Below are 19,759 nucleotides of genomic sequence, written 5' to 3' on the forward strand. Positions count from 1 at the left end.
TGATTGAACTTTCGTTTCCCACCCTGGGGAATTTGATCGAAAAATTTTAAAATCTGTCAAATCCCCACCCCTTGCCCGCACTCCCCCCCCCCACGGGGTTTACATTGATAGGTGCATAATAATAATGATAATAATAATAATAATAATAATGATATTAATAATAATAATAATAATAATAATGATAATAATAAAAGTAATGATAATAATGATGATAATAAACACTTACTGACTGGTCACGAGGGAAACAGTTAATTTTGTTTCCCTCGAATTTCAATGTTTCCATTGAGATTCAAAATTTATTGTTTCCCGAGGGACCAGTCTTTAAGTGATTTGTTATATAGCTGGAAATTTTGAAGCTAGAAATTCATTAAACCTCCCAGAAACGGCGGTCATCTGTCAAATTTCGCGGGTAACATTACACTGTTACCCTCTGACGTCATAGATTTTTTGCAATGTTGCCCACTCAGAGATTTTGGCGGGAAACACTTTCATTGTCAGATGTCATGTGACCTCGAAGTAACCAATGAGACCGCGAGCGGTCGTGTTGAGAAGAAATTTCCAGCTATATGACAATAATATTAATTTATTATCATTATAATAATAATATTATTTTATAATATGTTCTTTTTTTAACAACATTGCAGGATAAAAACTGAATGAAAGGGTTACTAATGATAAAATTTAAATTACAAACTGAATACTATTTTATTCAAGTCCGACAGGTGCCTGTAACCTAATAATCTTTACCCTGTTAACTGAAAGGTCACATAACCAATCTTTATTTAAGTATCAGAACAATAAGCATTATTTACAATTTTAAATTATATCGTATTGTTTACAAATTAAAAACTAAATATATGTCCACGATAGAAAACTATTTACAATTGTGAATAATTGAAAAGTTGGAAAAGGAAAATCAAGCATTACTAAGAAAAAACTAGGCCTAAAATTATGAGTGCAGATGTAGACCAGCTACAGCGAAAACGAACGTTTTGGAAAAAAATTTGCGTTTTAAATAAAATGATATTTTTTAAAATTTTATTCATTCAAAAAACAAGACTAAAACATGAAGGTAGACAACTTTGTTTAATCACACATTTTACATAACGTACTTTAAACCAAGCTTATTTATATACAGCTCACGTTGGAGGTAACTATGCAGTTGTTGAAGTCCCCAAAACAGGAAGTGCTTTTGTTTAGAGGGTAACGACTGCAGATGTGATCACGCTAAAATGCCTACTTAAAACTGATGAATATGCAAATAGACTTAAATGGTTTGATATTTCACAGATCTTACCCTACATCAAATTCTTCATAGAACCAGGCTTCTGGGAAATATTTTCTCACTTGACTCTGGCTTATAGAATCCTCCAACTCCCTATTAAACTCAAATCCAGCACTTCGACCAAGAAGAGCTGCGTCTAATGAGCAAGGATACAAGAACGACTAAGAATCTAAATGCATTTTTTCATTTGATAATGAAAAATGATGTGTCATGATGTTGCAAATTAAAACTACTGTGACTAGGTTTTCTCGTAGTGTGACTGGGTATTGTCCAGCGCCTTTGTAATTTTTTGTGCTATTACAGTCGAGCCTCCCTCGGAATTAAGGGTACGGGTCCGCTTACGGGAGGTGTCCGTTGTCACACGTCGTCACGCGTGACATTTTTGGTCTTACATGTAGGTGATCACGTTTGGAGCACATGATCATGTGACATTCTGAACAGAGTAGTTTTTCGATTGAGAACAGATCTTTGATGACAGTGCACCGTTGGGAGAATTGTAATTTTGTCTCAGAAGTCCGAATGTTTGGCATGTGTATCGGTTTAGAAGCCTGTTACTTTGTGCCCCCCCCCCCCCCCCCCGGGCTTTGTGGAACCCTTATGATTGTTTTGGCGAGTGTATCGGTTTCGAAGCCCGTTTCCTATTGTTTTGAAACAAATCTATCACATGCGTTAAAGGAGGTTCGACTGTAAAACGGGCCCCTTTATTCTCTTCTGTGCTATGGGTGCTATGCTATTATTCTATTCTGTGCTATCACGCAAAGTCAAGTCCTAGCTGCTTTAGAATCTCTGAACACTAACAAGGCCACTGGCTAAGACAATATCCCGGCCAAAGTGTTGAAAATTGCAGCCGATGAATTGGCCAAACCAGTTACTACTCTTTTCAATTCATGTATACGTAACTGTGTCTGGCCAAGAGATTGGAAGCGTGGAGTCTGGACTCCAGTTTACAAAAAGGATGATACCGTATTTATTCGATTAACCGCCCTGGGCGCTTATTAAATTTTTGGACATTGAGAGTGGGCGCTTATTCGAGGCTGGGCGCTTATTAAATTTTCACCATTTTCAGCAAGTGAAGTATGTTTATTTTGCAACAAAACAATAAGTGCTAATAACAAAACGTGAAGAAGTAACAAAGCAAGGTTTCTGTAAAATACTCTGAAGAAAACTCCGTCCTCGGGGAAGTCTCTTATTAGAATTTATTCACTCAAGTGGGTGGGGTGGGGGTGAGCGCTTATTTGAGTTTGATTGGGAGGAGGAGGGGGTGGGCGCTTATTCGAGGCTGGGCGCTAATTTGAGGTTGGGCGCTTATTCGAATAAATACGGTAAGCACTCCAAGGAAAACCCTATAACTGTTAGTTTAAGTTTAAGTTTTGTAAATCGACATGGACGGGGAGTCTTCAATTAAGGTATACTGAGGATCCCGAAAAACCTATTGGTGACCCTATTGTTTACGTTTTCACTACTGAATACAATAAATCAAATTGGAATTTCAGTAGAATTCAAGATGGCGACCTATTGAATGACGTCAGCTGATCCTAGAATGAGTTACCTTCCTCGCCATGCAGTTTAATACAGCAATTCCAAAAGGCGTTTTTGCATCGATAGCTTAAATCTTTGTTGCTGTCAAAAGCTAGTCTAACGCACGTCACATTTTCCGTGTCCCTAGCCATATCGCAGCATATTTTTTCCTCTGTTGAATTAACAACACAACAAGTTAAATGAGAGCGACGTATTAAAAATTTCCCTCACACTGGGCATGAAATGTAAATTTTAGAATGAAATAGGTCAACTATTTCCAGCAATTGGGGGCAAGACGGCGAAACAGTCTTTCCCTCTTTGTTTCTTAGCTTTATTCCCGGTCGTATTGAGGGGTTTATTTGGGTATTTGACGTTTGCTTGAAATAAAATAGATCTTCTTCTGATTTGTAAATACATAAGGAACATGGCATTTTCGTACCCGAGTCATCCTCAACACTTCTTTTTTTTCTGGACTCGTCGTCACTACATCCATAGTCTGAAAACAAAGTTGAAAGAAAATATAGGCTTACAGTACTACACGAAAAAAAAGGAAAGGATTAGCAAATCTGTTAAATGTCTTCAAAGTTTTTGACCAATAATCTTTCACCTGATAAGGTTTCTGCGAGCTACTTCGACAGCTAAAATTTATAGACAAGGTTTCAAAAAACACCGTCTTTGTCTTACAGTAATGGCCGTGAACAAAATAGTGATTCCGAACAATGTGATACTTAACAATTAATGAATGAGGCTGATTATCTTATGAAGAATTATGGAAATCGAGGAGGGTTTTATCCGTCGAGGCCGTAGGCCGAGGCGGATAACACCCTCCGAGGTCTCCATAATTCTTCATATGATACGAAAGCCGAATTCAATAATTGTTTTATTATTCATTCAATATAATTCCTAGTTTAAAAACAAAGCTAAAACATGCTTACCTCCATCGATGTTAAGTTCACCTTTGATAGTGCATGTTTAGGGTTTTTTTAGCTCCGCAAATATTCTCCAAATAGCAGATGTCGCCCTTCGAGTTGTGTTCTTGCTGTTCTTGCCATGTTTTTAGCTATAATTTCGCCTAGTTCTTACTTTTGAAGCGAGTGAAATGTCCGCCATTTTTTGTTTTCACAACCAAAACAACTCGTCCTCGTCCCCAGGTCTTCTCGCTTAACGGTGCCTTAACCTTCAAGAACGCTGCATTTTTGACGTCATTTCCTCGTTAAACACAAAATTCTTCCAAATTTGGCCATCAGTTACTAGTTATGGTGAATTATGCGTGTGCTTTTAGCCAATCAGAATCGGGGATATATTTTGAATGAATGAATAATAATGTAAAATAAAGAAGGCGAATTTCTTTTTTTATATAGAGCGTTTTTACTCACGTGGCCAGCATTTATGCACATTGTTTTGAACAAATCAAAGTGTTTGTATAAGAAAAGAGCTATCATCCCACAGTATTGGTCTGGAACACCAATATATGGCCTCCGTGACCTAAATATATTATGAGGGCTTGTTCCAGGCTCGCTTCCATATTTGTGAAATTAAAGAAGGTCTGAAAGGCCAAAACATTTTTCGGGTATCGAGGAGAAGTTATACTGCAAAGTTAAACAGTGGGTTTTTTTCTCAAAATTGGTTTAGTGTAGCCTAAAAGCCTCACTCGCGCGAAGCGCGAGAGTCTCACACGCTCCAGACTTTTTGTTTGACTGCTCGCGTGTACTTGAATACGTAAAAATACGGACTGTTTTGCAGTCCAAGGAGACGTAAAACAAAACTTAAATGACCGAACATAATTTTAAACAGAAGAAGCGATTATTATGAGAATTTCCAGCAGACAAAGTAAGCCACTTTTACGCTTACCACCTGTTGACTGTCTGCTGGCAAACGAAATTTGTCTATAGTAGTCCTCAGCTATTATGACGGAATCATCATATCCCATTCTTTTTCACACTTTTCAAGGGCTATACATATAATAAGTTATCTGTAATAACGCCAAAGACAATTTCTTATTGGAGCCAGAGAAAATATATTTCAAATTTCACAGAAATTGAGAAAACACAGGTAAAATCGTCATGTGTAGGATTTCATTTTTTCATTTTGTGAAATTTGAAGCTTTTGAACTATGTTTTCTCAGGCCCCCATAAGGACCTTTTCTTTGGAGTTATTAATAGGCCATTTCCGAGTTCCCCCGGCCTCTGTTTCAAAATGAGGGTAGGTGCTCAGCCTTTGATATGGAAATCATTTTTCATTCTCATGCAAATAAAACTCATTTTCACAAGAAAGGTTGTGCACCTAGCCTTATTTTGAAAGTGAGGGTTTTTGGAACTCGGAAGTAGCCTATTTATAGCCCTCGAAAAGTGTGAAAAAAAGATGCCATATGCTTGAAATTATTCTGGTACAAGGTTTTATCCATTGAAAATTGAAATTGCTCAATTTCCTAATGGCTTCCATTTTAATTCTCTCAGAAACAGGTGGGCTATTTAGGGAAAGATCATTATAAACTCACCTCTTCTTGCACCACTAACGAAGTTGTCAGTCATCAAGACAACACCAGCGTTCTAAAAGAAGGGAAAATTAAGACAGAGTACAGTAATTGTTGTTAGTGGTGCAGCGACCACGGATTGACGATACATTTACATCCTTCTCTGCGTGAGCGCGACGGTGTTACAACAGTTTTTACAAAAAGTTAATACAAAAAAAACAGGTATAGGTCTGTCAAAAGTAACCTCCTAGAATAGTTAGCCCGAGCCGAAGCGAAGCGAGGGGAGATAATTAAAAGGGATAGAAACATCGTCCGGATTTCCCTCATCGCCGTCTTCTTGCAATTTGGCTTTGCCCTTTCTTCAAACATCAGATTAGATACCGTATTTCCTCGAATAAGCGCTCAAGCTCTAATGAGAGCCCTCCCCCGAATAAGCGCCCACACCAAGGCCAAAATATCAAACATGCACTTTCTCCAGTGAGCACCCCTCTCCCCTCTCCCATCACTTTCTTCATAGGGATACAAGGAAAACCTGTTTCCATTGGCACTTTATTGACAACTCTGTGTGTAAACTGTATACATGGGACTAAGGTACGCTTGAGTTCCAAACGAGAAAGAAAGAAAGATAAATATGTGAATTCGAAATGGATTTTTAGAACTTTTTTTTGGTTGTTGTTCTAATATAAGTGATGATGACATAATTTATTTAGAGGCCAGGTCTGAAAACGGGTATGGATTTTAGAGGCCAGGTCTGAAAACGGGTGTGAAAAATGACATTTTTTGGTCTGACGTAGGAGCAGGATTTGGAGAACCGGGCGGCACACCCTACCAAGAATTCCCAGGAGTACCCGCCCCCCCCGGTCTTTCTTAGCTGTCTTACATTTTGTAGGCTAACTTCAAAACTGAATTCCAGAAGTTCTTAAAGTTAGTCTGACTGCTCATCTGCGAGCCATTCTCTAAAACCATCGCTAACTGTATCTTGGATACGGCTGGGACTAATTCAGAGGCAGTACAAAAGAAACCGAACGAGATCTTCTTCACTAAAAACTTACGGCCGAGTTGATAAAAACCTATCCTAGGCCTGAAATGCTGTCAGACCCTGTGACAACACCAACCTTGAAAATGTCTTTGCTGTCCTTCCCTCCTCCCACACCGCAGCCAAGGTCGAGATCCTCAGCAGCCTTGAATATCTTAAGAATATTACATAATAGTGAAATATTATTGAAGAGTGTTATTGAATATCAAAGAGACTCACGGGTATGGATCCAAAAGCGCATGTTCCCCTATTTTTTCTGTTCTTCTGGGCAATTACTTGGCTCTATTTCGCAGAAACGTTTCTACGAAAACCCCGTACGTGTATCCCGAAATTATTTTGAAGGACATACTAGGTGGAGTGGAATGTCCATTAAAAATTTGTTGTCAAAAATAGGATGATGTATATATTTTTTACTTTTTATATATGGGTTCTCAGAATGAATCGCTCGGTCTCAGAGTCGTTTCTGGGAACGAGGTAACCCAAAACACCCTCCCATCCCGCACCCCATTTCAAAGTTGCCTGTGACCGTTGAAATTGATGAGGTCACAAGAGGCAACCTCGTTCCCAGGGTTCTCTCCTACCCGCCCCACGGAGGTAGGACGCGTAGAAGAGAACCCTGGGAAAGAGGTTGCATAAGAGGTACAGGAAAACGCAGGAAACGGGTGATTAGGCTGTTAGTTCCAAACTAAAAGTAAAAATGTAAATGAGCGAAGGCTCAAAAGTTTTAAAACTTACCCGCTCTTTAGTAAGTCTGTTTTTATCTCTTAACAAGTAAACGCTTTCATCTACAATTACAACTCCCAGTCGTGTCCCAGCAGTGGTATCAATGCGGAGGTCAAGTTTAGATCCAGGAAAAATTTGGTCTTTACCGGGCTTATGGAATTCAACCTGAAAAAGGAATCAAGAATATGAAATCTGTCTACCCGCTCTTTTACGGTTTCATATTCATTGCGTTTTTTCAAAGCATCCCCCATTAGCGGGTATCAACTGTCAGGTATGAGAGTGAGGAACTTAATTATGCTGTAGGGGGTCTCGGATAAAGTTGTGCTCACTCCGGCGATTTTTATAATGCAAGTTATATTTAGTTAAGAATGGGTCATTTAACAGTGGTGGTAGGGATAAGACTCCTAGCCAAGGTGGAGGTGACCATGTTTCCATGAGAACGCACTGCTTTTCAAATGAACATGTTTTTTTGCACATTACAGGAACTACCAATTATATCCTGACAAGACAAGAGATGATAGCTGTCCGATCAACCTTACCTTAAATATAAAGAACTATACCTTTACTTATTGTTCACGTAAAAGTTATCTTCAGATTCACACAATTTTCATGGTGTCTGTATTATTAAACCCAGAAACCCAAAACAAAAATACAGCTAAATTAATTTCCCTTATAAGTGCGTGGCAATTGGTTAATACCTTGGTTGGAAGACTGTCTTCAACGTCGAGTAAGATGCTGTCAGCTACAACGTTTCCATTGTTGTCAATGTAATAGCCAATCAGACGCGCCGATGGAGACATTTGCGGAGTCACATAAAACTGCCAGCTTTTAGATTTCCCACCATTTAAAGCAATGGCCATATCGTGAGAGAGAATCCGTCCACGAGATACCACCTAGAAAAGAATGTACAGGTTACAAATAGTTATTCTTTGACCGTCAGTGGAGCTAGCTAAAGAGCGAAGATATGGATCGAAGGAAGTGCTGGTGCTTCTTTAGTCGCTCCTCGACTTGACTTCCAGCGCAGCCCAATTTGGTTTTCGAGATGAGTTTTTTCTTTTGCCTGACTGACTAGACAAAAAACTTTATGTTCTCTGGCAATGTACATGTACCGTACATTTTCATGAACTCCTTTCCATCTCTCAAAAGCCGTCAAGGTAATAAAGGTCAAATTTTATTCTATCAATTGAGTTCAGCACGGCAGCAGCAAGTACTTTAAAAAAGGGCCTTAAAAGCCAAATTCGTCAAATTCTTATGATGTACCCAACGCACGATGGCCCCAGTTTTTCCAAAGGTGGGTAGCGCCATCCATTGAATAAATCTCTATCCAGTGGATAGCGCAATTGGTTTCCCAAATATGTATCCATCGGATAGCGATTTATCCGATGGATGGCGCTATCCAACTTTTGAGTAACTGAGACCTGTGGTTTTCTCGGTGAGCGCGCGAAGGAACGACCGGCGAAGTCGCGAGAGGAATAGGTACAAGCACATGACGGCGACGACATCAAGAGCGTCAGAAAGGCAATAGCTTTAATTTCATGAGATAAACAACACCTCTGTACGTACATCACAACTTTTGGTACATTACTTTTCTCTCACTGCATGATTACGACGTGAAATTTTCTTTATCTGTTTCTGAGCTGTACAATCCATTAGAATTCAACTACCGGAAATTGATTCGCCTGTTTGATTTTTTTTTTGCAAATTACACGAGACGGCATAATACCGATGAATTCTGAAACGGCGCCAATTCACTTTTAAGTACACTTTTAGCGGTGTGATTGTTTTCATATATAAAGCTCTCCAAAGAGATAGTATATGCAGAGTTATGCAGAACAAGCAAGGTGTTACGAAAAAAAAATTGTGCTAATGGTTTAGTTACATTCAATTGAACTGAAACCACTATCATATGAGCTGAAATTCAACTTTAAAATTGTTTAATGAACAAGACTGGTCTTACTGCAAACGATAGTTTTTTGGGAGAGCCTGCTCCAGCTTGCTCACTGTGGAATAGTTCGCACTCCATTTTGTCATTAACCTGGGAAACAACGGTAGATGAATTCTTGTTACATTTCTTCCCTTCCCTAGAAGTGTCATAATATAAAGAAAGCAAAGCGCGCCCTCCGATTGGCTAATCGCCCTTTTACTCTTGTGCGGGTGCGCAATTTGCCACTTTAGAAACTAGAAGGAAAATGAAACCGGTGTTTGTCACGCAATTTTTACTAGGATCGTTACTGGCCATGGGAAGCGCCGGCCAGCTATTGGCCAATTTTCTTCTTGTCCTAAGTAACAGACCCAGAAGCAGCTAGAAGCCTTTGCAAAAGCTAGCCTGGCCCAGTATCCTCGTTTCTAAAGTGGCGAATAACGAAGGCCGACCCTAATCTTAACCCAAATCGCTAAGGTAATATAAGAAGGGGATACCCATATCACTAGGGTTTTGGGAATGGGGATGCCCAAAATGTGGGGATGCTCATATCACTAAACACCGCTTTTCCTTTAGACAAGGGTAACGCGGATGCTGAGAACGAGATGATGGTTAGGTTTGTAAAAGGCTCCGGGGAGAGCGTGACCTCAAACGATAGTTTTATGTTATAAGCATTCGCTACTTTAAAAACGGGAAACTGGACCGAGATCACTTTCGCAAAGACTTCTGGGACTGTTACTAGGGACAGAGAAAAATTGGCCAATAGATGACCGGCACGTCTCCAGTAACAATCCCAGAAACCATCGCGGGACGGGTTCTCTTCTCGTTTCTAAAGTGGCGAATTGGGTTTTTTTGTGATTCTTTCTTGGTGTTGCGAACGAGTGCAATCACCAAATGACGTAATACAAAAGATTGAAAAGATACTAAACAATACTCACACCACAACACACAGGCAAACCAACACCAAGAAACACCCGCGAACTGGGAGACACGTTGTTTGGCGTTGCGGACCTGAAGCTAATCCTATGAAACGAGCTTCACAAACACATGAGAGATCGTTTGTGTAAAAGAAAATCTTTGAAGTGTGAGGGACTTGGTCAAAATCGGCTGTCAATCAGCATTCAAAATCAAGGGTGCAAAGTATAATTTGGAAGAAAAATCAAACACCAGAAAGCTCAAAGATCAGAAAAAATCCGAGCTCTAGGTGAAGTTCGAACTGAACTAACGATCATTCGAGTTCTAGTTCGGAAATTGTAACCATTTTACACAATATTAATTTTTCGCTCACTGCGTGTGACTCTGAGGAAAGAAGGACGAGTAGGGTCGAAATTTGACCATAATAACACCAGACATAGAAGAGTGTATCTATATATTAAATATTTAGGAACAAGTTGTAACCTAACTCAGCTATAGAAACGTTTGGAATATTTTACCATTTATACCAACAACCTTGTTAAGTTTCTATATCAGTTTTCCTGTTTAAGTCGTTGTAATGCTCATTTGAAAAGTCTGTTTTTCTGATGATATTTGCGCAATATAAATTAAAAAATGATTTATTATCCAGTATGATGTTTACATGCAATAACTTTGATGCAAGCATATGTCTTGTGGTCATTTCGATTGGAACAACGAATTGTACATCACCTTTACTGATCCTTTCTTCACATTCTGGCGGATCATAATAAAAGGGCCATTTGTGTTAAATGGTTTAACTACTTTATTGGCAACTCCATTGTATTTCTCTTCAAGTCGATCATCGTCCGTTTTCACCTATAATCAAGTTAAACAACAAGACAACAGGGAAAGCAAATTGTTTACATATCATTCGGTAAATACTTGTTCCTTCAAATGATTTATATACAAAGTTTCCAAAACTCCCGATTATTTATTACTAACGAAAAAACGGCATGATTTTGACCTAAACAATAAATTTACAAACGGCACCCTATAGTTTTTCGATTTAGTCACTTGTGATTTAGATCGCTACGTTTTGCCTGCTTATTGCTATATGCTAGCCTTTTTTCATTCGATAAGGTCGGGTGACTGCGTCGTGCATTTCGAATCACAGTGATCGGCTGTGATTGGTTCCTTCGATCCTTATTGCCCCTGCTAGACGGCCAGTGAATTAACAATAGCCGACTCCTGTCGTCTTTTCTAAAATCAATCAATCAATAACGGGGTAACTTTCCTCACTTGTGAGATCGGGGATCGTACGTCAGCATGTAAAGGCGCACTAAGCAGCCGCGCGCTTCAGTCCATGTTTTTAAATCTCGATCACCTTAGTTGCCCACTCAAACCAAGGATGGCACAAGTCATGTAGACCATGACACCAGGGCCTACATCCCCTACCTTTCTCGAACAATGTCACAGGTTCTATAACGACCCCTTCCAGCTGATGTGGAAGGATGAAGGAGACAAGGCCAAAGGCCGGTTTAACGTCACCGCCCAATAACGCGATCTTCTGAACTGAGAAAGGGTTTAAAAAACAGCTACCATGATCTCACTAGTCTTTTTAAAGAACTTGGTAAGTGGTCTGGACGGAGTTTGAACTCACAGCCTACCGCTCAGCAGACCGACACAACGGTGTACAATCGTCACCTCGCCTGAAGAATACCGTCGTAAGTAGTCTGGAGTCGCAAGCTACATAGAAGTGACTACATGATCACGCAATATGAGACCCCATTATAATGGGGAGCTTAAGCAAAGAAGTTTTTGAAGTACACACGTTAACCGGCCAGTAGTAGACTTTTTGCCGGCATTCTTGGGCTGTGGTTTTGCCCAAAATTTCTGGCTAATCGTAAGACAGTTAACAAACACATTTGGTACCGTCAATGGATTTACAATGTAATCACAAGGAAAAAGGCCTCACTTAAAAACGTCTAACTGTGTCTGCCACGACGAATACCCAAACCTTTTTTTACACACAAATAGTGTTATCTTTTTCTGTACCTTAATAATGATGAGGTGGTAATTCGACTGGGTATTTATGGCAAAATCGACTTCACCGTTCAAGTCCGTATGACCGATTGAATTGGGGTCATCTCTATCAAATTTCTGGTTCACTTCCATACTTTTGTCTTTGCCTCGAGTAAAGTTGGCTGCCATTAGGACTCGTACACCAACGGCTGGCTTTTTGTTAGGATGGGTAACTACAGCCTGAAATTGAATTGTAGTAGATACTGAATTAAAAAACACAGCAAAAGAACAGAGCCAGGTGTCCGTAGTACAGTTCTGGAGCATTGTCTTAGATTTCGTTATACAGTTACAAGGGTTGACAGGCTGAAGCGGAATCTTGGTGTTTAGTATGATAAAATGATTTCGGACCACAAATTTGTATACGAAACTAGTGAAATCTGTAATTCTTTTTTATTAATATTTTTAAAGTGAAATGGTTTGGTATTCCATTGGTGTTTGTGTAATGAATAGAACGTTAATACATGGCCTCTTGGAGATACGAGATTTGTCTTCTCGTGTTTCAAAATATTTCACTTGTTCGTGGATGTATCTACTTTAAGTCTACTTTACCTTCAATTTGCCCCCGAGGCAAGTGAAATATGACCAAACTTCAGTAAGAAGCACACATTACCATAGTCCGCTGTATGGCCAGCACCTTACCAAGCGCACAACCTCTAGTTTCATCTTCTGCAGTGTTATAAATGCAAAGTATGCGCCTTGTCTTCCAACATAGCATAGCCACCGGCGAGAGGGTCCATAATTGGTAGTTTTTGCTTCTCGCTGAATTTTGGTCTTCGTGAATTAAATAGTTAAGTTGATGTTTAAGCAAGATGCAGTTATAAATGATAAATCTTGCGAAAGGGACACTTACCAAAAGTTCAGCGGACAACTTGAAAAAGCGCGTCGTGAATCATAACATCATAAATATGAGTACGCGACATCGACATATGGTACTGGTTAGTGTATGCTCGTCCGAAAAAAAAATAGCGCCTGACATGCAAATGCCAAGATAAGTATCCTAAAACGACTCCAGACAAGCTCCACTGCTCTTCTAAAAATATTTCAACGGTTTGTAATTAAAGTCTAATCTACCGATGGCGATTTTCCCAAATCATACCTTAGCTCGAAAAGGAAATCCGGGTTTAAAGTAATTCGGAGTATTCTTGAACTCAACAATGTAGGGACTTGATGTAAAAAGACATGAATTATCCACGGCACTTTCCTTACTGCCAGTCGCTCTTTCGATGACTTCAACCTGAACGTGAAGTCTGCTCTTTTCCGGAAACCAGATGTTTCCCGGAAGGTCCTTAATGGTCTGCACCTTTTCTGTCAGAGTCGTATTACCACTCCCGTCGAGCTGAAACATAATAGAGAAATGAACTCAAACTATCAAGAGGCCCAAAAAATGTGCCACAATATTGATAATTACCAGGAGCTAATCTACTCTTGTAATTACATTAATAATAAATAACATTGATAATAAATAGCTATATGTGGGGGGATCAGCGAGGATCCTCTGAGGAGTCCTTGAAGTCGAAGGTAGCTTGCAGTAACTTGCCAGTTGATTATTGGACTAAAATTTCCGGCATTACCAACATTCCTGCCGTAAAGCATGCACCATAAAATAATAATAATCATCATCATTATTACCATCATCATCGTCATCATCATAACATAATAATAATTGTATTTATCTGTATTAAAGTTAATCAACTTTTCATATAAATCAGCTGGAGTAAACCGCTGATCAGCTTCTTTGATAAATCTGCAAAATAATGGTAACCATCTTATTTTTGGAAGATGGATGAAGTATTAAGTTCTCTTAACTCTTGGTAAATTGTTTCAGGCAGATAACTCCGAAAGGGAACGAAATTTGTATGAGCAAAAACGATGCTGCAATATAATTTGACCTATCTTGGAGTGTACAGTCAAAGATACACGTTTGGCATTAGTAATTAATTGGAAGGCTAAATTTTAGCTTTTAGTCCTCCGTTACATTATCATGTTACAGACAGTGGAGCGAGAAAACTGTAAACAGTGCAGTGGAATACAATCAAAGCTCTCCCTGATGACTAGTTTCCATTTAATCATCTACAATCATCTTTTCGAGCGTCTAAGTCGTCCCAAGATATGTTTAGGCAATTGGCGCGATGAGGGAAGATCCGGGCCACTCGCAAATGTTTTTTGGTTTGCTGCTGTTGTTTTGGATGGTTGCGCATGCAGCTATCGAGAAAAATTGGAAGCGATCATATGGAAACCATTTTCAGACAATCACAAGAAGATCGGCGGAATGTATCACGGCGCCGCTCTTTCATCAGTTTTCCCAGAATTCAATGCACTCGACTGACGTGCTAGATATTTGATCCGGTAATTTTTAATTTGTAGACTACCGCGCGCTCTTGCGTTTCGGGCAATTGTATGGGAACCAGCAAGTCCTACCCGTCGTTTTGAATTACTAGTTTACTGATAAAAGGAAACTGTTGTGGAATTTCTGCTGGTGTTAAATTCTCCACGCAAACTGAACAGCTTTCCTCAATTCAACTCACCGTGAAGACAGGCCTGGCAAACGGGAAAGTCGTGCCATTCATCCCCACAATGTCCAAATTTACACGTGCATTGCCCAGAACAGGTTTCCCGAAGGTGTACCTTAAAATTCAAAGAAACAAGGGCAGATCGAAACAAGCTATAAACCAGTAGACTTTAGGGCCTGCTTTCATGGAAGTGGGGGACCCCTGGTAGTTGAGGTAACCCGCTTAGGTGGGGTAAAAAAATAACTCCCCTTTACATGTAATCTTACAACTCCGCCATCCCGGGGTTCACTTTCTCAGATTATTGAATGGTCGCTAAGCACGTAAACAAAAAAACGCGTAAACACGTAAACGACTGCTGTTCTTGCTGACCCCCCCCCCCCCCCCCCTCAGTGCTGTGGTTTTCTATTGTTACCTTTAATAATGATGCAAAGCCACCGCCAAAGTGAATTTTTCGTGAATTTGATGTATCATGAATCCAGACCCCGGCTAGGCGAGTTACCCCACCTTAAATAAAACGTTTACATGGCAAAATTTGACCCCGGCTGAGAGGATTTACCCGGTCTGGCAGACCGGGCTACCCGCCTTGGCGGGTCAACCCACCTATCATGTAAACGTGATCAAATGGATATAAGAGATTACATGGACAGGCGGGTTACCCCATCTAAGCGGGTTACCTCACCTACTTGGGGTCCCCCACCTCCATGTAAACAGGCCCTTAGTCAAAAATATGTCAGACGTATCTACCTTGCTGCTATGTAGATTCTGAAGTCGTTATCTGTTTTCATGATGAAGGGTGGGACCAAGAGTTTTACAGAAAACTTAGGAAGAACTGAAAGCAAGCAAAAATCATTGGCGTTAGTATATCTTAAGACAGACGGCCCTGTTTAATTACACAAGATGTTCTTACCATATTCCGTCACTTCGAACTTCACTGAAGTGTTGTGGATATCCTTGAAAAATAAAACGTAACAACCGCATAAGCACAAATTGACAGTTATGCTAATATATCTTTCCGTTTTTAGTAAGCGCGTTTCTTCTGATGCGCTGGGATAAAAAAAAAAAATGTAAACTACACGTTTACGTACCCGATGACCGTATAAGGCTGTTATCGTCCAGTTACCCAACAGAATATTCTCGTCCAGGTGAATCCTCTTCCATATGATTCCTTGATGAAGAAATTACACAAAAAATGCCCTTACATACTACTTAAATTATTGACTGAGAGTGAGGTCATTATAGGGAAATCTCAAACCGAGGCCTTGATGTACGTCAAGGCCAAAGTCTGTACGGTCGACGTGATTTGACGAGCGCGCGAGAGAAAAAGAAAGACAAATAGAAAGAAACATGTTTTTGTTAGCCGCCCTCTGATCCCCCTCCCTCCCCTCCCCATTCTCCCACTTGCGATGGCGGTCAATCCCCGCGGTTTTTATTTTCATACGCTCGATAAAAAAAAAAAAAAAAACTGAAAAATGCCTGTGAACAAGCTATAACTTGTCGTGTGAAGCTTCTTACTTAACCCTTTTAAGTTGTGGGATCCAACTTAAACATTGCTATGGACAAAAAATGACATGAATTTCAGCAATGTCCAGCTAATCCAACTCATAGGTCAGGTTGATTTTACCAAAAAGATTTTGAGGGAGTCAAATTTTTTTGAGGTGTGAACACTTTCTTTTGTTCTAACGGGCCTAATCGCACATGTGTGAAAACGCTTTATCTATGAAATCACCTGTCCTGGTATCCAGATTCTTCCATTGCCGTACTCTGATACCCTGTGGATTCTGGGGAAAAATTAAAACCGAGTAGAAGAAAATGACTTAATTTCGCACGGAATAATAAGCAGACATACAAGCGCTTATACAAACAAATAGAAAGATTTCCTGCAACATCCAAGAGGAGTGCGCTTACCTCAACTACCACTGTTATCTATATAAAGACAAGAATAATAAATAAAAAGTGTCAGTCTGAATTTACGGTAAGTCGACTATGAGAGACCAAAATGAGAGGGTTAAGCATCGCGTTTTCAGCTAATAGCACTGAGAGATGGCCGATTGCTAATGTTCATGACAAACGAAAAAGAATCACGTGACCATCTCTACGAATTGCCATGAACAAAACATTTAACTTGGTATGTTCAAGAAAGCAAAAAGCAAATCAAGATTTTTAAACAGATCGCATAGTTGTTTAGTGTGCAAGTCATGTTTCAATGAATCACAAATTCGTCAGTTACATAAAGGTTTAAACTGTAGAATTTTTAACAACCTAAAACAGCATGCTGGTTAAAAAGAGAAAAAGTAATAATGCCTGATGTGTAATGTGTATTCTAGGTTGATGTGATTGCCTTAATGATTAAAATAAGGATTTCCTAGCTGATATAATGTTCTTAGCTTCCTTAGAATAGGATTTCAAAGCAATCAGTTGAAAAACTCAGTGCATAACTTGGCTAGTATGATTTATTTGGAAACGGTTCTGACAGATCTATAGCTGATCCTTAATCCAAAGTAAGTAAACGATTGCCCACAGTGGGTCACTTCTGGGACTAAAGGAGGCCGTCTCTCACGAGTGTAGGTCCACAGGTGAGCACGATTCGCCGGGAATAAGCCTAAGTAGATATATACACTTCTAAGACGGGAATGTATGCTGCAAACACCTTTTATTACCGAATTCGTGTTATGAAGAGCATTTTTGTCTCCTAAAGTGCCTTGGCAGCCTGCGTGGTAGCTGCCAGTTAGCTTTATTGTTAGTTTTTGTATAGCGTGAGGTGAACGCGTGATGGGGGTAGAGGACGTCTCCAATCCTTTTTTTTCCTCGTGCGCGCGTTCTAGCGCGCCTGCTGCGCAGGCTAGTACTTTAGATAGTCTGGGTAACGTATGTAGTAAATAAAGCGAACATAGGACATCAAAGAAAACGTGGTTATAAGAGAACACTTCAAGGGAGAAGCTAATAACACAAAACAAAATAATATCCAAGAGTGCTGTTTTGCCGAGCCCCTTCCTCCCAAACGTCATGATATCATTCATGTGATCAATCATAGTTTTACCTGTTTTCGTGACGGTTTCATGTCGAACTCAAGAGGGATGACACGAATTTCAACTACAAAGCAAGAAAAAGTTAGCAAAAAGTACAAAATAAGTTGTTGAAATGTGGATTTAACATGTGCCGGATTTCCGCCTGGTTGTGGACCCCCTCCACTCTCTTCCCCTCTCTTCCCCTTCCCTACCCCTACTGAAAAGCATCGAAAATCGAGAACCACAGGCGTCTTCTTTGAGACCCAGAAACCTTAGTAAGTAAAAAACGGAAAGAAATAAAGACCCGCCGGTGAGGCTAAGTATGCAACCACGTCAGGGCAAGAATTTAGCTAGTTTTATTTCTAAGTGATAACACACCTGAATACCCTGGGTACCAGAGGATTTTTCTCGCGTGCGACGGGGAGCTTCGTTTCGTCGGCCGCAGGCCGACACGTGTTCGGCCGAAGGCCGAAGACACGAGCGGCGACGCCGCGAGGAAAAACTTTTCGCTTTTCGCGCACTTCACTTTTTTAAAAGACTGACCGAAACCGGAAACCACGCATGAAAAGCCTCTGGCACCCAGGGTAATACCGGAATCGAATAAGATGTATCTTGTGCCCTCGTTCAAATTTCTCCACACAAAAACTAGCCGATGGCTGATAATCATAGCATTCAGTAATTTTTTCTCCATAAACTTTGTGGGCTGAGGGAGGCGCATTTGATAGAAAATGCTTGTGAAAATTTGTAATCCAGTCTAAGTTTCCTACTTATCAAGCCTACACTTGCTTTTGCAATAAGCTGTGTCGGTTACCTTTTTGTTTGGGAGTGTAGATTGGTTTGTCCGTCTGTATAAACACCATTCCGTCACTGTAGCTCAAAAGAATCTTGGCTTCCTTATGAAACTGATAATGCGCGTCATCGGACTTGGCTACCAGATAAACGTATTGTTTGTCGACAGATGCGATGTCTGGCAGGTTTTCGGGCTCTACCTAAATATACAAGGTGCAATGAACTACAGGTCATCAAAACTAAACATGGGGGAAGCATGCTGAGTTTAGAGCTAATAGTAGTGAAAACAATGCTAGCTATACATTATAGACTTTGCTTTTGTAAGTTCTGTTAATATACAATCTTCGTTCACAATCCGCGCGCCTCATTGGTCAAAATTGGTCACCTGGCGACACAAGTGAAAGAGTTCGTTATTGACAACAATAATAATTTATATGGGGATAGGTAAATCTGTCATTAAGATATGGTACACTTTATAGTTGGACAAGAGTTCTCCCCGCATGACCGATTGCCAGTTAGGGTTTGCCAGGACAAAGAATGCAGTGTTCTTAATAAAAGTAGGTGAAAAAAGTTCCGTAATTCAATGGAAGGTATACAAAAAGGGTACATCTCGTTTAAAAATGGTGTATTTTGCGGGATAATTTTCTTATGATTTCCGGCAAAGCGCCAAATTTGTCTTCTTCTTGTCATTTCGCGAAATTAAATGCTCTTTAATGAGATAACGATACGGTATATTACCTTTACTGAAAGAAATAAGTGACCTTGACCTGGAAATAAAAAATATACAAATAAATAAATAAATAATGAGCTATACGTTCGAAGAAAAACACTGTTTTAGTTCAACCTACGTATTGATTAACTCTTAAGGAACTTGATTGCAAATTGAAGTGCACCTAACCCCAAATTTTTCATTCGCTTAGTTGAATTATCCATGTTAATTTAGTTATTCTGGGAAAAAATAGATAGTAATGATTAGTTCTTAATAGGTTCTTATACTTTTTCAGAGGTTGTTGTAGTGTAACCATTGGTAGAAATATTGTACTATTAATACATAAAGGTTTATGGAAAACACTAAAAATTTCTCGTGCAAATCCAAACAAATGTAAATCAAAGAAAACATATACAAGATTTTGACCTTAAAAATTGGAGTGAGTTTTTTTGTATAAGAACCTGTTTTTCTTTGCCAGGCCGAAGAGGCTCTTTCTCGTATTTTTGGGTATTTAAATGCCAAATTTAAGCCTGTAGGTTCGTAAATCACCCAGTTCTTATATGAGGAGTTTTACTAATTTAATTTCTTCAGCTATCATTCGATGTACATGCCTATCCTTCCCGTGCTATTAAGACCTTCTACGAAAATCTTCTTTCTTTGAACTGCCTTAACCATCCCTGTGCCTGTACTTGCTCTCTTCTTCATTTTTCTGTCTGTCTGTCAAGTCTGTCTGTCAAGTCTGTCTGTCAAGTCTGTCTGTCTAGTCTGTCTGCCTGTCTGTCTGTCTTACTTTCTCTGTTTTTCGGCGACGGGT

At 39.7% G+C, this 19,759-nt stretch overlaps 1 protein-coding gene across 1 annotated transcript in view; it reads right to left on the reverse strand.

Moving 5' to 3' along the window:
• Positions 1-19,759, reverse strand: part of LOC140937162 (complement C3-like) — a 44,165-nt gene that overhangs the window by 21,502 nt on the left and 2,904 nt on the right. The window contains exons 3-22 of the mRNA XM_073386693.1: positions 18,975-19,003; positions 18,259-18,436; positions 17,480-17,532; positions 16,348-16,365; positions 16,169-16,220; positions 15,528-15,607; positions 15,350-15,392; positions 15,187-15,271; positions 14,458-14,557; positions 13,029-13,268; positions 11,906-12,112; positions 10,601-10,726; positions 8,993-9,070; positions 7,734-7,928; positions 7,048-7,200; positions 6,392-6,466; positions 5,301-5,352; positions 3,243-3,299; positions 2,835-2,975; positions 1,298-1,421 (exon numbers count right to left, since the gene is read on the reverse strand). Coding sequence (XP_073242794.1) covers positions 1,298-1,421; positions 2,835-2,975; positions 3,243-3,299; positions 5,301-5,352; positions 6,392-6,466; positions 7,048-7,200; positions 7,734-7,928; positions 8,993-9,070; positions 10,601-10,726; positions 11,906-12,112; positions 13,029-13,268; positions 14,458-14,557; positions 15,187-15,271; positions 15,350-15,392; positions 15,528-15,607; positions 16,169-16,220; positions 16,348-16,365; positions 17,480-17,532; positions 18,259-18,436; positions 18,975-19,003 — 2,086 coding nt within the window. The remainder of the gene's footprint in view (positions 1-1,297; positions 1,422-2,834; positions 2,976-3,242; positions 3,300-5,300; positions 5,353-6,391; positions 6,467-7,047; positions 7,201-7,733; positions 7,929-8,992; positions 9,071-10,600; positions 10,727-11,905; positions 12,113-13,028; positions 13,269-14,457; positions 14,558-15,186; positions 15,272-15,349; positions 15,393-15,527; positions 15,608-16,168; positions 16,221-16,347; positions 16,366-17,479; positions 17,533-18,258; positions 18,437-18,974; positions 19,004-19,759) is intronic.

The sequence above is a fragment of the Porites lutea genome, chromosome 5 (assembly GCF_958299795.1).
Source record: "Porites lutea chromosome 5, jaPorLute2.1, whole genome shotgun sequence".
NCBI lineage: Eukaryota > Metazoa > Cnidaria > Anthozoa > Scleractinia > Poritidae > Porites > Porites lutea.